Raw genomic sequence first — 16229 nt, forward strand, 5'->3', positions numbered from 1 at the left:
AGTGTTCCATCCATTGTCCATCAGCTGCTCTGTGCCCCCAAATCCCAGCCTCCACTTATACCATCAGCAGACTCAGGCAGCAGCCTGCTGGCCAGGAAGATGCCTTGCCTTACATGTTCCTGGTAAGGACGCCCTGGGTTTGTCCTAATTTTGGATATCATCGCTTGAACTCAAAGCCTCAAGGGCACTGGCTGACTCCTTCAGTTGAAGGGAATTCTGCTCCCTAGGACTATCCCAGACCTTCCGTCCTTGTCGCTTTCCAAGCCCTGCAAGTCAGCCCCCGGGACAAGTCAAAGGGCTCCCAGAAAGTGGCCCTGCAGCATCCTCTGGTTCCAGGCCACCCGGATGTCCTCTCTTCCGGCAGCTTGCTCTCACAACACCCCGCTCTTTCTTGAGTCCCATCTCTACTTTTGCCCAAAGCCTTATTCTCAAATGACTATCCTAGGACATGGTCATGTTCCGCCCCCCAGGCCGCTATCCGGATATCCTTTTGTGCTGCTTGCTGCCACCCTAACTGTTCACTCGTCCCCTCACCAGAGGGCACTCTCCTGGGCATCTCGGTGCTAGTTGACCAGCATCTCAAGGCAGAGGCCATAGTTGTCTCATTAGAAGGTGATGCATGCATCTAGAAAAATGGTGCCGATGAACCAATGTGCAGGGCAGGAACTGAGACACAGACGTAGAGAATGGACTTGTGGACACAGCAAGGGGAAGAAGAGGGTGGGATGAATTAAGAGAATAGCATGGATGTGTATATATTACAGTGTGTAAAACAGAGAGCTAGTGGGAAGTTGCTATATGGCACAAGAAGCACAGCCTGGTGCTCTGTGATGACCTAGAAGGGTGGGATGGGAGGATGGGAGGGAGGTTCAGGAGGGAGGCGACACCTGGACACTTAGGGCTGGTTCACCTTGTACAGCAGAAACCAACACAGCATTGTGAAACAGTTATCCTCCTATGAAAAACAAAACATTTAAAAAAAATACAAAAAGAAAAAAAGAGAAAGTGGTGCATTGAAATTATGGCAGAATATAAATATTCAGCCTGCTTTAATAGAAAACAAAACAAAATGATCTTTTCTGTGCTAGAAGGGTGGTATGTAATTATCCCATGCCTTATAATCAGGAAGTTAAGCTCTCTCTGTCTTGGAAGGAAGAGGAGCCAATATTTCAGTTGCTGTGGTCTTAAAAGACAGTGAAAAAGCAAGATTTTCTTAAAGGGGGTGGGCGGCAGCAGTGGTGTGGTAAGGCTGGTGTGGAGGAGTGAAAGAGGTTGAGAGAGGCCTGGTCAGAGCTGGTGGCCAGAATTGTTGGAGATGGACCCTCAGAGATGGACCCTCGGAGCCTGGATGCTGGTCTCAGGAAGTAGCCCAGGGATGGAGAGGCAGATGGACCGGAGATGGACCCTCCGAGATGGACCCTCAGAGATGGACCCTCGGAGCCCGGATGCTGGTCTCAGGAAGTTGCCCAGGGATGGAGCGGCAGTGAGTGGGCCCAGTGCAGGCCCGGGTGAGGGGCCTTGTGTCTGGCCAGGTGCCTCTGCTGCCCACAGCCCTTCTACCTGGTCTTCAAGCCATGTCCCCCAGAGCTGCTCTAGGGGTGTGAAGCCAGGCTGGATCCATCTGATTACCTAGTCGGCCCCTCGCAAAACCCGAGGCAACCTGCCTTGGCCAGGGCGCATGCATACATGCTAAATTGAGCAAGCCCAGGTGCCCTGATCTAGGGCACCGCCATGCCCTCCCACCACCCACGACATGTCCAAGCCCAGTGCTCTGCTGCTGGGCCTAGCTCATCCTCATGTGGGCAAACGAAGGCCTCAGCAGGCTCACCCCCTTGCTCAACTGGGGTCACGCCGCCAACCGCGTGCACCTGGGATGTGAGCTAAGGTTTCTGATTCCCAGGGAAGTGTAAGGACCAGAGGTCAAGGGCAACCTCTTGGTCGTTCCTTAGGATGCTCTGGGCCTTTCCCTTAGCATTGTTTTCATCCATGCTCTGGATGAAGCTGAATCTGGAGAACCAACACAAGAGATCTACAATTCTGCTTTAAGCAAGGAACTAAAAGCTACTTTTATTAAGTTGTGTGAAGATGTTTGAAATTGTAAGATTAATTAAAATATCGGGGGTCAATGTGAGCCAGCTGTCGTCTTAGGTACATTATAGCCCTTACTGATTTAATCCTCGAAATCGCTTAATGAGACAGGTGTGGAGAGAGGACCGGAGTCTTGTGGGTTCCTTCCTTAAAGAGCGATGCCTCCGGACACATGGCTGTGGCTCAGGCTGCCAGGAAATGGTGTTTCTTTGGCACAGCGGTAACTATTTCCAAGCAGAGTCTTTCTCAGAAGCTGGAGACAATTGACATGTTCTGTACACAGTCAGGGAGCGTTTCTGACCCCGCTGGGAGAATTTCCTCCCGCTGTATTAGTCTCTTGTTTGAGACTTTAGGGGAACAGAGTAAGACATAACCATGGAAACTAACAGGCAATTAACTCCAGCCCCACTTGCTGATCTGGGTTAGAATGGCCCTGCTGGAAGCTCTTTTTGCCCTTTCCTATCAGAGCCTGAGCGAGGCGGAAGTCGTTGCACGGGGTCTGCGCCCAGGCCCTGGCCAGTCAGCAAGTACAGTGGGAGAAACAACTGCTCTGGTCAGGAGCCCTGGGCACCAGTCCCAGCCCCACTGTCTGACCTGTGTGATCTTGGGAAAGTCACTCTCCACCAGTCCATCTGAGCTCCAACGTGGAAGTGGGATGACAATTTATGGCTGCCCTGGATTCTCGTGAGAATCATGAGTTAAAGTTTGTGCAGCATATTTTGTAAGTAACGTGTGTCAAGAGTTATTGCCCTTACTTTTTAAAAAAAGATTCTTTTTTGACACAGACCATTTTTAAAGCCTTTTTTGAGTTTGTTACAATATTGCTTCAGTTTTGGTTTTTTGACCGAGAGACTTGTGGGACCTTAGCTTCCCAACCAGAGATCGAACCTGTGTCCCCTGCCATTGCAAGGCAGATTCTTAAGCACCGGACCACCTGAGAAGTCTCTCCATTATAATCATTTTAGGTGTATGGTTCGGGAACATTGCGCACATGCTAAGTCACTTTAGTCGTGTATGACTCTTTGTGACCCCCACCATGGACTATAGCCCGCCAGGCTCCTCTGTCCATGGGTTCTCCAAGCAAGAATACTGGAGTGGGTTGCCATTCCCTTCTCCAGGGGATCTTCTCAACCCAGGGATTGAACCCTGGTCTCTTACATCTCCTGCATTGGCAAGCGTGTTCTTTATTACTAGCACCATTTGGGAAGCCCTAAGGGGCATTGAAAGAAAGTGAAACTGAAAGTCGCTCAGTCGTCTTTGTTAGTTCCGTATTCCTAATTTTCCCTCCTTTCCTTTTTAAGTCTGAATAATTTTCCATGGTATGTATATACCATGTTTTGTTTGTCCATTTATCTGTCAATGGACACTGTGATTGCTTCTGCCTTTTGGCTGCTGTGAACAATGTTGCTATGAATGTAGATGTACAAATATCTGTTCAAGTCCTGGATTTCCATTCTTTGGAGTTCATTCTCATTTGCTGAATCAGTTGGTGATTCTATGATTAACTTTTTGAGAAATTGCTATACCACTTTCCATAGCAGCTGCCCCATTTTACATTTCCGTCACAAGGGTTCAAGTTATCCGTAACCTCCTAAACTTTTGTTATCCTCTGGCTTTCCCCCCCTTCATCATAGCCATCGTATGTGTGTGTGAAGTGGTCCCTCCTTGTGGTTTTAATTCACAGTTCCTTGATGACTAATAGTGTTGAGCCTCTTCTCATGTGCTTATTGGCCATCTGTGTATCTTCTATGGAGAAATGTCTTTGCCCAAGTTCTCTGCCCTTCCTCTTCTTTAAAAAATGTTTTCTTATTCTTACAGGTGCTTTTTACCAGTTCTTCCTTTATCTTAAGTCTGTTTATTATTGTGCTCTTTAACTTTTTTGTCCTCCTCTTTCAATCATTTTCCTTTGGGGGTACATGATGCTTATCTGACTATTTTTTATTTCAGGATGGTTGTCCTTCTCAGGGCTTCCCTGGTAGCTCAGTTGGTAAAGGATCCGCCTGCAATGATGGAGACCTGGGCTCGATCCCTGGGTTGGGAAGATCCCCTAGAGAAGGGAATGGCTACCCACTCCAGTATTCCTGCCTGGAGAATTCCACGGACTGTATAGTCCTTCTCAGGAGTGTGGCTCCTGTGGCTTGTGGGTTCAGGACCCCATAGCATTGTCAAGGCCAGGTCTGCATCAATCGCACAGTCTAAAGGCAGGGGAGGGTTTGAACTGAAGGGATCAGGTTTTGCCACCCCAAAGTTGCCATGTTGACATAAGAATTATTTTGAGCTGAAAACATTTGAGTTCCTGAAATTCCTTATCTGCTTGAAAGAACTTGATTGTCATAAATCCCTTCCCGAGAGCAACTGGAATTTTTTTTTCTTAGAGACTACCCCCAGCCAGACGTTGTCGCAAACCATTGTATATCCATCTAGTCCCCTGCAGGCCCATTTATCTTTCCAAAAAGTCATTTCCTCCTCCCAACATGTCCTTTTGCCCCCATCCCTTTCCCCAGCTAAGTTAGATATATAGACCCCAAAATTTTAACCCCACTTTGAATTACTTCCAGGTACTCCCATGTGTATGCATGATATTAACACACAAGCTAATACCCTTCCACTGATTTTTCCTCTTTGTTAATCTGCCTGGTTCAAAGGCCCAGCCAGAGCGCCTAGGAGGAGAGAGGGAGACGGAATTCTTCCTCTCCTACAGAGCCCGGGGTGTCGAGGTCCAGGTCCCATGAGCTTCTCTCCCTGATGCCCTGGTCAGGGTTGTATCTGACTCTCAGTAGATTTGGAAGAGCCTGTCTCCTCAGATTCCTCACTTGGGAGTGCTTGGGAGTGATGCCTGAGGCTGGGGATCTGTCCTCTCCTGATTTTCTCCTGTCTTCACCCCAACAAAGGTCATGCAGGGTTCTGCTTCTTTCTCAGAGACCAGGAGCAGGGCCTGGCCTGATGGGCCCTCAGTGATTATTCCAAGGGTCACAGAACGGCAGCCAGAGCAGAAGGTAAAAGTGCCCCAACTATTGTACCAAGTGCAACCAAGTACCTCTCATTGCCAGCTCTGGGGACTTCCAGCACCCCAGTGCCAGCCCCTCTCCCACCAGTAAGAACAGAAAATCTGCCCCCATCCCCGGCCTGGACCACACCTACTGCCTACCCTAGTATGACTCTGTGCTACTTCTCTATCTTCATTAACTTTATTTTTTATCTTTTAATATTTATTTGGCTGCACTAGGTCTTAGTTTTGGCATGTGGGATCTTTTAGCTATGGCATGCAAACTCTTAGCTGCAGCATGTGGGATCTAGTTCCCTGACCAGGGATCCAACCCGGGGGCCCCCTGCATTGGGAGTGTGGAGTCTTAACCACTGGACACCCAGGGAAGTCCCTGTCTTCATTAACTTTATCTTTCTAGGGGTCTCCAGCCCACACAATTGCACGATTGTTCTTAGAGAAGTTTTTAGAAAGACTATCGATTTTTCAATGGAAAACATCAGGAGCCAGCTTGTGCCCTAAAATCCTTTGAATTCTTTGCCGCAGAATCCTCATCTCATTTCTACCACCTCTGGACTCTTGAGTCATGGTCCCTGCCTTATCCTAGTCAAGTTTTCCCCATTCGGAAGACTCGCTTTAAATCAGCTTCCAACGCTCTGTAAGGTTTGATAATGTCCTCCCGCCTCTTGAGACACTGCCGACCATTGGAAGGTGATGTTCCCTTTGCTGCAGTGGTCAGAAAAATCATGGTCATCTTCTCAGCATGTTTTGTGTGGAGGATGTTTGAGGGGCAGCTTTGACAGTGGGCATCACTTACGTTGATCTTTGATTTTCTAAATCTTTCTGATCTCACTGTTCTTGTTGTTTGTTCCTCTGATCTTTCTCTAGCTCTGTAGATTCTCCAGGTTAATTTTAGGGGAGGGAGTGCCAGGCACTGACAGTTTGCCATCCTGACATGACTTTCCTTCCTGCATCAAATCGCTTGCGTCGAAGGGAATTCATGTTGTTACTGGCAGATTTGTCCAGGACAGCGGGCCAGTGTCTGACGTTGTACCCTGACAGTTTCTGGGCTTTTTTAATCAAAACCCCCACTTCTGTTTTGCATTTTCCCATGTCTGACCCCAAAATCTAACTGATCCTGATTCGAATTTCAGTTTCAATCTGGAGGGAAATTTGTGAATCACGTAACTAAAACACGATGGTGATCCAATAATGGGTTAATAATGCCAGGTTATGGACGTGAGAGTTGGACCATAAAGAAAGCTGAGCGCCGAAGAATTGATGCTTTTGAACTATGGTGTTGGAGAAGACTCTTGAGAGTCCCTTGGACTTCAAGGAAATCCAACCAGTCCATCTTAAAGGAGATCAGTCCTGGGTGTTCACTGGAAGGACTGATGTTGAAGCTGAAACTCCAATACTTTGGCCACCTGATGGGAAGAGCTGACTCATTGGAAAAGACTCATGCTGGGAAAGATTGAAGGCAGGAGGAGAAGGGGACGACAGAGGATGAGATGGTTGGATGGCATCACTGACTCAATGGACATGAATTTGGGTAAACTTCGGGAGTTGGTGATGGACAGGGAGGCCTGGCGTGCTGCAGTTCACGGGGTCGCAAAGAGTCGGACATGACTGAGCAACTGAACTGAACTAATGCCAGCTTAATTATTCCTTCTCTTTGTGACTATTTTAAAAATATGAAGTCTGTAGGCAGTGAATAATTATATACTGGTAGCTGTTTCAGAGGTTTAAAACGGTCTTATTGTCTAATTTTAGGTATCTGCTTAGTGTAATGGGCATTTTTATTCCTATGCAGTTAGAAAATCAAGTATTTACAAAAATTAAATACGGTATTGAAGTCATGGCTGTTTCAGCTTATAGTTACTGACTATGATAGCACTGGGACTTCCCTCATAGCTCAGTTGGTAAAGAATCTGCCTGCAATGCAGGAGACCAGGGTTCAATTCCTGGGTCAGGAAGATCCCCTGGAGAAAGAAATGGCAACCCACTCCAGTATTCTTGCCTGGAGAATCCCATGGACAGAGGAGCCTGGCAGGCTACAGTTCGTGGGGTCACAAGAGTCGGACACAACTTAGTGACTAAACCACCACCACACGACAGCGCTGGCCATCCCACTCCTGCTCAGGCTCAGTCTTAGCTCACTTGGACCTGACACTGGAGAAAAGACAAGGTCACAGTGGTATTTGGAGCCAGGCATACCCAAGTTCACGACCTGGCTGTGTCCCCCAGTAGGCTCGATACAAATCAAGGGTATGACCTTCCTGATCCCGGGTTTCCTTGAATGTGATGAAATTATTTGTATCTGATAGGGTTTTCAGCAGGAACTTTGCTATTACTGTTTGGCTATTGCTGCTTTTGGAGATGAGATGATTCACTGGAGAGTGGGGACAAATATCAGCACTTCCATTTATATTTACTTTTCATCTGTTTGAACATTCTATTTTCAGTTTACTTGTTACAGTGTGCAGAATGTGGTGCGTGCGTGCTAAGTCACTTCAGTCATGCCTGACTCTTTGTGACTCTATGGACTGTAGACCCCTAGGCTCCTCTGTCCATGGGGAGTCTCTGGGCAAGAATACTGGAGTGGGTTACCATGCCCTCCTCCAGGGGATCTTCCCGACCCAGGGAATCTATCTGATCCAGGGATCAAACCCAGCCTTTTTTTTTCCATTTATTTTCATTCGTTGGAGGCTAATTACTTTACAATATTGTAGTGGTTTTTGCCATACATTGACATAAATCAGCCATGGATTTACATGTGTTCCCCATCCCGATCCGCCCTCCCGCCTCCCTCTCCATCCCATCCCTCTGGGTCTTCCCAGTGCACCAGCCCTGAGCACCTGTCTCATGCATCCAACCTGGGCTGGTGATCTGTTTCACCCTTGATAGTATACTTGTTTCAATGCTGTTCTCTCTGAACATCCCACCCTCGCCTTCTTCCACAGAGTCTAAAAGTCTGTTCTGTACATCTGTGTCTCTTTTTCTGTTTTGCATATAGGGTTATCGTTACCATCTTTTTAAATTCCATATATATGCGTTAGTATACTGTATTGGTCTTTATCTTTCTGGCTTACTTCACTCTGTATAATGGGCTCCAGTTTCATCCATCTCATTAGAACTGATTCAAATGAATTCTTTTTAATGGCTGAGTACTATTCCATTGTGTATATGTACCACAGCTTCCTTATCCATTCATCTGCTGATGGGCATCTAGGTTGCTTCCGTGTCCTGGCTATTATAAACAGTGCTGCGATGAACATTGGAAACCTGGCCCTTTTATGTCTCCTGCATTGGAAGGCAGGTTCTTTACCACTCATGCCAGTGGGGAAGCTCCATATAATGTGGTGGTTTAGTCTTCTTCACTTCAGTTCATTTCAGCCACTCAGTTGTGTCTGACTCTTTGCGACCCCATGAACCACAGTGCACCAGGCCTCCCTGTCCATCACCAACACCCAGAGTTTACTCAAACCCATGTCCATTGAGTCAGTGATGCCATCCAACCATCTCATCCTCTGTCATTCCCTTCTCCTCCTGCTCTCAATCTTTCCCAGCATGAGTCTTTTCCAATGAGTCAGCTCTTCGAATCAGGTGGCCAAAGTACTGGAGTTTCAGCTTCAGCATTAGTCCTTCCAGTGAACACTGAGGACTGATCTTTAGGATGGACTGCTTGGATCTCCTTGCAGTCCAAGGGACTCTCAAGAGTCTCCTCCAACACCACAGTTTAAAAGCATCAATTAAAAAAAAAATCTGTACATCTGTGTCTCTTTTTCTGTTTTGCATATAGGGTTATCAGGGCTGGTGCACTGGGAAGACCCAGAGGGATCAGGTGGGAGATGGAGGTGGGAGGGGGTATTGGGATGGGGAATACATGTAAATCCATGGCTGATTCATGTCAATGTATGGCAAAAACCACTACAATATTGTAAAGTAATTAGCCTCCAACTAATAAAAATAAATGGAAAGAAAAAAAAAGCATCAACTCTTCTGCGCTCAGCTTTCTTTATAGTCCAACTCTCACATCCATACATGACTACTGGAAAAACCATAGCCTTGACTAGATGGACCTTTGTTGACAAAGTAATGTCTTTGCTTTTTAATATGCTGTGTAGGTTGGTCATAACTTTCCTTCCAAGGAGTAAGCACCTTTTAATTTCATGGCTGCAGTCACCATCTGCAGTGATTTTGGAGCCCCCCAAAATAAAGTCAGCCACTGTTTCCACTGTCTCCCCATCTATTTGCCATGTACTTATCAGTTTATAAAAGATAAATGTGCATTTATTGAAGATGCATAGTCTAAATATTTTACTGATGGACCACACATTAAAAAAATTGGGCAATCACTGCTCTGGACTGTCTGATCTCTCTGGTCATCCTGTTTTGAGTTGCAAATTAGTACTCAGAAATCTTTTCTTATTGTCCCCATCAGCTCTTCAAGGGTATGGGTGTCAGCAGTTGGGCGATCAGGAGGTTGAGCTTCTGGGTCTGAGGAGGTGAAAGCTGGTCCACTTTCCCACGCAAATGCATAGGCCTACTGACCAACCTGACACCCTCAGCGAGAGTTCCAACGTTATTTCAGGTCTCTGGTTCTAGTTCTGGCCGCACCTAGACCTGACTTAGCCACTTCTTGATCCTTTCCCTATAACCGATAGGGAAAGCAGATAAAAAATTCAGTTTGAATGTAGAAAGTTTGAAAAATACATTTAGAAAATTTGATGTAACATATATCAAGATATAGAAAGCTGCATCTAACAAATAGATGGTATTATATTTTTTTAGTCTTTTTAAAAAAGCTTTATACTATGGAAAATTTCTAAAATGTACAGCAGTGGAAAGAATAGCTTAACAAGTGCTCATGTGCATATCACCAGCTTCAACAACTTATCTACTCATGGCCAATCCTGTTTCATCCATCCCTATCCACTCTCTTATTTTGGATTATTAAAAAAAAATTTTTTTTTTAATCTTTTGGCCACATCTCTGGAATAGATGGGGAAACAATGGAAACAGTGACAGACTTTATTTTTTTGGGCTCCAAAATCACTGCAGATGGTGACTGCAGCCATGAAATTAAAAGATGCTTGCTCCTTGGAAGAAAAGTTATGACCAACCTACACAGCATATTAAAAAGCAGGGACATTACTTTGCGAACAAAGGTCCATCTAGTCAAAGATATGGTTTTTCCAGTGGTCATGTATGGATGTGAGAGTTGGACTGTAAAGAAACCTGAGCACCGAAGAATTGATGCTTTTGAACTGTGGTGTTGGAAAAGACCCTTGAGAGTCCCTTGGACAGCAAGGAGGTGCAACCAGTAAATCCTAAAGAAAATCAGTCCTGAATATTCATTGGAAGGACTGATGTTGAAGCTGAAACTCCAATGCTTTGGCCTCCTGATGCGAAGAACTGATTCCCTGGTGGCTCAGATGGTAAAGCGTCTGCCTGCAATGCAGGAGACCCTGGTTCAATCCCTGGGTTGGGAAGATCCCCTGGAGAAGGAAATGGCAACCCACTCCAGTACTCTTGCCTGGAAAATTCCATGGATGGAGAAGCCTGGTGGGCTACAGTCCATGGTGTCACAAAGAGTCAGACACAACTGAGCGACTTCACTTTCTTTCTTTTCTTTTGATGGTGGGAAAGATTGAAGACAGGAGGAGAAGGGGACGACAGAGGATGCGATGGTTGGATGGCATCACCGACTCTATGGACATGAGTTTGAGTAAGCTCCAGGAGTTGGTGATGGACAGGGAAGCTTGGTGTGCTGCAGTCCATGGGGTCACAAAGAGTCCGACATGACTGACTGAACTGAACTGAACTGGCCATGAGGGATATTTCCCCGATCAGGGGTTGAACCCATGTCACCTACATTGAAAGTTGGAGTCTTAACCTCTGAACTGCTGGGGAAGTCCCTATTTTGGATTATTTTTGAAGCAAGTTCCAGACAGCTTACAATTTTATGCATAAGTACTTCAGTATGTATTGTTAAAACACATACTGACATTCTAAAAATGAAATCATAATACCACTATCATACCTAAAAACAAATGGTAACAGTGAATCTTTATTTTATGGTCAGAGTTCAAATTTCTCCAGTGCTCAGATACATATTTGTTCAAATCATTTATTGACATGTCTCTTGGATCTCTTGGTATCTATAGATACTTCTCCATGGTTTGTTATTTTCTGTTGCAATTTATTTGATAAGGAAACTGGGTTGTTTGTTGTGGGTTCTGCCTATTGCGTGCCCATGGTGTTGTTTAACAGGTTCTGCTATACTTGTTCTCCTGTAAATTAACAATTGGGTCTAAAGACTTGATCAATTTTAGACTGAATTTTTTTAGGCAAGGCTACTTCATAGGGTACTCTTGTGCTCTTCAGTTAAGAGGCACATAATAACTGGTTCTTTATTTTGGAGAGATGTTAGCAGCTATTGACAATCATTACTGTATCCATTAATCCAACAGGCATTGTGAAATGGTGATAATCTAATTCTGTAATTACCTCAGAGGACGAGATGGTTGGATGGCATCACCGACTCCGTGGACATGAGTTTGAGCAAACTCCAGGAGACAGTGAAGGACAGGGAAGCCTGGCGTGCTGCAGTCTATGGGGTGGCAAAGAGTCAGACACGACTGAGTGACTGAACAACAAATTCCCTCAACTATTAGCTGCTGCTGCTGCTGCTAAGTCACTTCAGTCGTGTCCGACTCTGTGCGACCCGATAGATGGCAGCCCACTAGGCTCCTCTGTCCCTGGGATTCTCCAGGCAAGAACACTGGAGTGGGTTGCCATTTCCTTCTCCAATGCATGAAAGCAAAAACTGAAAGTGAAGTCACTCAGTCATGTCTGACTCTTAGCGACCCCATGGACTGCAGCCTACCAGGCTAGAATATAGATATAAAAATAACCTTGTCCTCATCAGTTCATGGGTCACCCAGACATAGAGTTTGTGTAGGAAAAGTCAAAGGACAATCAAATGCACTTCAACACTCTATCTTTTAAAAAGAATGCTAAAAATAGTACTGGGAGTCTAAATAATAATAAGTGTATATGAATAAATTTCAAAGTATGTAGTATCAAGATTGAGAAAAATGATACAATTTTTACTATGAAGCACTTAAAAAAATGGAAACATATATCATGTTTTTTTGATACCAAATAGTCAAAATCATGTAGATGTTATTGTTTTCTGAACTACACATTCAGTTCTATGCTACTCAAAGCCCCAGACCTTTTGTGTGTTTGTGCATGTGTGTGTGTGTGTGATCCCAAAGCTTACACAGACGAACAACTGGCCAAGTAAAACCAAAATCCTCCAGAAGAACAAAATGGGAAGTAGCCTCACGAGATAACAGTACTCAGTACAAAGTTGTAGTGATGAAGACAGTGTGACAGGCACATAGAGATAAACCAATGGAGCAAAACGTAGACTGGGAAATGGACCAGGAGTAAATTGCAACTTGATGTATGGCAAAACAGTGTGGATTCATGGGGGAAATGTACCTTTTTCTTTCTTTCCTTTTTTTGAGGGGATGGGGGGCATACTATGCTGCTCATGGGATCTTAGTTCCCGAATCAGAAATGGAATTCACATCCTCTGCAATGAAAGTGCAATGTCCTAATCACTGGGCCTCCAGGGAACTCCAGAAATGTACTTTTCATTAATGGTGCTGAAATAGAAATATTAACAGCCATGTAGATAAAAAAAGAAATCGAATCATTTCTCATACTATTTACATAAGTTATTTCAGGCAGATTAAAGACCTAGCTTTGAAAGTCAAAATTATAAAATTTTAAGAAGATAATATGGTATTTATTTTTATGACTTGAAGTGAAGTTACAAGATACAAAAAGCATAGGTCATAAACGTAAAGGCGGATAAATAGGAAAGCATTAAAATTAAATTTTTTTTTTAATTAAGGAGATTTGAAGAGAATTCATGAATCTGTCCATTTTTGGTGGGAATGTAAATTGGCACAAGTCCTTTGGAAAACAATTTGGCATCACCTAGCAAAGCTAAAGATGCCTGTACCTTAGGACATAGTGGAGTCGTAGGCCCAGGTACTCGTTCTAGAGGAAATCTTATCAAGAATGCTCATGACAGCACTGCTCCTAATGGCATAAAATTGGAAACAACCTATGTGTTCATTGTCAGGAGAAGGGGTAAATGAGTTCCTGGTGTATTGACAACGCCATAGAGTAACGGCAACAAATACCTTACAAATAAGTGCATCAAGAAGGATGAATCTCAGGAATTTATGGTGGATCCAGAAAAAAAAAAAGGAAGTAGGAGAAGAATGAGTTTATATCATCCTATTTATGTAAAGTTCAAAAATTGTACAACTATAAGTGGAAACATGAGCTATAAGTGGAAACTATGAGGCATAGGAGGAAATGTAAACAGACAGTTTACGCCGGAGATACCTGGATGTTGGGGGTGGGATGAGATGGGGAAGGGTACATGTGGCCAGCCCCATTCTGCTTCTTAAGCTACATTGTGGGTATGTGGGCACTTGTAGCCTTCACACCCTACACATAGGTTATAAATATACTTCTATATCTGTTTATATCTAATATCTTCTATATCTACTCAATGAAAAAAATGGTTCAAACACTTTGAGTTTTACAAGGCGTAACTTTTTTTATGTTATGTGCCTTTCGTATGTGTTAGTCATGCAGTCGTGTCTGACTCTTTGCCACCCCATAGACTGTTGCCCACCAGGCTCATCTGTCTATGGGATTCTCCAGGCATGAATACTGGAGTGAGTTGCCATTTCCTCCTCCAGGGGATTTTCTCGACCCAGGGATTGAACCAGGGTCTCCTGAGTTGCAGGCAGATTCTTTATCATCTGAGCCACCAGGGAAGCCCTCAAACACTTTGAGTTTACAAAGGAGCATCATTGTTGCCTCTTCTTGGGCAGCCCTGCCTGCACCTGTATATAGCTGCTCTCTGAGTTTCTAACTGCTCACCAGGGTCTGTCTTGTACCACCTGGCTCCCGCACATAGTGTTTGGTGTAGTCTGGACTTCTAGGATGCCAAGGACTGTAGGGAGCCAGGCTTCAATGCTTTCTAGCGGGCACTTTCCCCAGGGACCTCGGAAGCAGGGACTTGTCTGTGTCCTTGCAGAGCTCCTCTGGACCATTCTCTTTAAGAGTAGTCCAGCCGGGCCAATGCTGGGCCCTGCCTGGCCCTGGTAGATGCCTCATCTAACAAACAAATCACCAGATACCAAGCTTCACAAGGAAGAGATAAGAATGGAATCCAGAAAGTCAATGCGCCATCTTTCTGTCTTACCTATGGTTGTCAAGGTTACCAGAGCCTCATGTTTCTTGGTAACCGCTCCTCCCAAAATAGCCACCATTGGTGCCAGCCAGCCAGCTGCATCTTATATTAATATCATCATCATCTTTACACTGCTTTGATGAGAAGACAAGGTGGCCACTTTACGTGGAATAAGGTTTTACAGAGCATGCACACCATTCCTCAGCTGGGTGAAGAATTATAATCCCATTTTCAGTTGACCAAACAGGCTCAGAGAGGCTAAGTAACTTGTCCAATGCCAGATGACTCTCAAGTATCAGAATGGATTGGAAAATCCAGGTTTTCTAACGCCACTGATGAGAACTTGTCCTCCATCCAGACACTGCCTCTTCCAGCTGAGGTCATGTCAGCCTACAGGATGGGTGTGTGTAGGATTAAGTCAGCTAGGAAGGTCTGAGCGTGCTGGGCTGAGATTCTAGTTTCGTAGTTGGTACAACCACTACCCCCTTTCTTCCTCCTCAACAGAACTCCAGTTTTGTTCCCTTGTCGGGGCTCCATGCTTCCTGGGGTTTCCTAAGAAGTTAAGGTTGATTGATTGTGATGATAATTCTGTTTCCCTTGCTGGTGATTGTTTAAATGTGGGAAGAAACCCACTCTTGGCCAGTGGTGGTGGGGTAAGTCAGCAGATTATTTCTGGAAATGGTGTTTCTAAGAAAAGACATTACCAAGAGGAAATGTTCCTCCTCTATGCCTAGCATCCCTTTGCATGGGCTGGAGCCTATCTGATGGCCATGAGGAGGTGCTTGCTGGGCATGGCTGAGTGGAAAGCCCTTGGTCCAGCTATGAGAGGCCTCCTCTTCATGGAGCCAGGTCCCTGCCATCTGATAGCATCGGCTGGGTCCCCTTTAACTGCGCCTATGGCCTCTTGCTCTGCAGCTGAGCTCTATTTAGACGTGTCCTTCCAGTTCTGGGCTGTGAGCCCCGGTCCTGGACGTGTGTCCCTCTCCCTGTCCCCCTCAGTCCAGTCTCTACTTGGAGGAAGAGGTGGTGGGGGCTCCTGAGGGGCAGGGATGGTTCTCTTGGCTCAGGGATCCCCAGCGGGAGGTCTGCACCCCTTTTCATGGGGGACTCCTCGGTGACTCTCTACAGAAGGCCCTCAGCTTGGGTCTTACCTACAATCGAAGTACAAATATTTTCCTACTCAACACCTCCAGAAGGTAAAGAGTTTATTCCAGCAACTCAGTTGGATATCCTTCACAATATAGATAATAATTCTAGTGTCAATTTGGAGGAAATTACTTAATATGCAGATAACTATCCCTCTTAAAAAAGCCTGGCACTTCATTCACTACAGTGCCTGATTGCTCAGTGTCTGATTTGTGTTAAGCTTGGGCCCCTAAATAGGACATGGCTTCCACCCTGGCAGAGCCCACAGCCCAGGGGAGAGGAGGCATGTTCCCAGAGGGCTCTGCCAGGTCAGGGAGCCACAGATACTGGGGGCGGGGGCCCCCGCACTGAGATATCTGGACGACTCAGCCAGGGAGGGGCCACGGAGGGCAGGAAGATGCTGACTGGTTGTCTGAGTTGCAAGGAGATGAGACTCGGAGCAAACAAAAGCAGGGTGGCCTGGAAGACCACCCATTTGGAAGTTTGTGACCCAAGTAGTGAGAAGGATAGATTGAGCGTGAATCCTCAGGTCCCCGAATGCCAAGTGAAAGGTTGGGGACTTGATCTGGCCTGGGTAGAGTTTGAAGAGTTCAGGCGGGAGGGTGAGCCATGACTCTCTGTGGTGGGGGAGGTGGGAGGAGGGGGTGATACAGCAGGGAGCCCAGTCGCAGGCAGTGGGCCTCCACCTGAGAGCTGCCAGGGAGGGAAGGAGGGGCG

At 45.6% G+C, this 16229-nt stretch overlaps 1 protein-coding gene and 1 non-coding gene across 2 annotated transcripts in view; both read left to right on the plus strand.

Moving 5' to 3' along the window:
- LOC122703094 overlaps window positions 1–16229 on the plus strand; it is a 72674-nt gene that overhangs the window by 31554 nt on the left and 24891 nt on the right. The window contains exon 4 of the mRNA XM_043917183.1: window positions 15282–15338. Coding sequence (XP_043773118.1) covers window positions 15282–15338 — 57 coding nt within the window. The remainder of the gene's footprint in view (window positions 1–15281; window positions 15339–16229) is intronic.
- TRNAC-GCA lies at window positions 10495–10566 on the plus strand. Its single transcript has one exon. It is a non-coding gene; the product is annotated as a tRNA-Cys (tRNA).

The sequence above is a fragment of the Cervus elaphus genome, chromosome 11, assembly GCF_910594005.1.
Source record: "Cervus elaphus chromosome 11, mCerEla1.1, whole genome shotgun sequence".
NCBI lineage: Eukaryota > Metazoa > Chordata > Mammalia > Artiodactyla > Cervidae > Cervus > Cervus elaphus.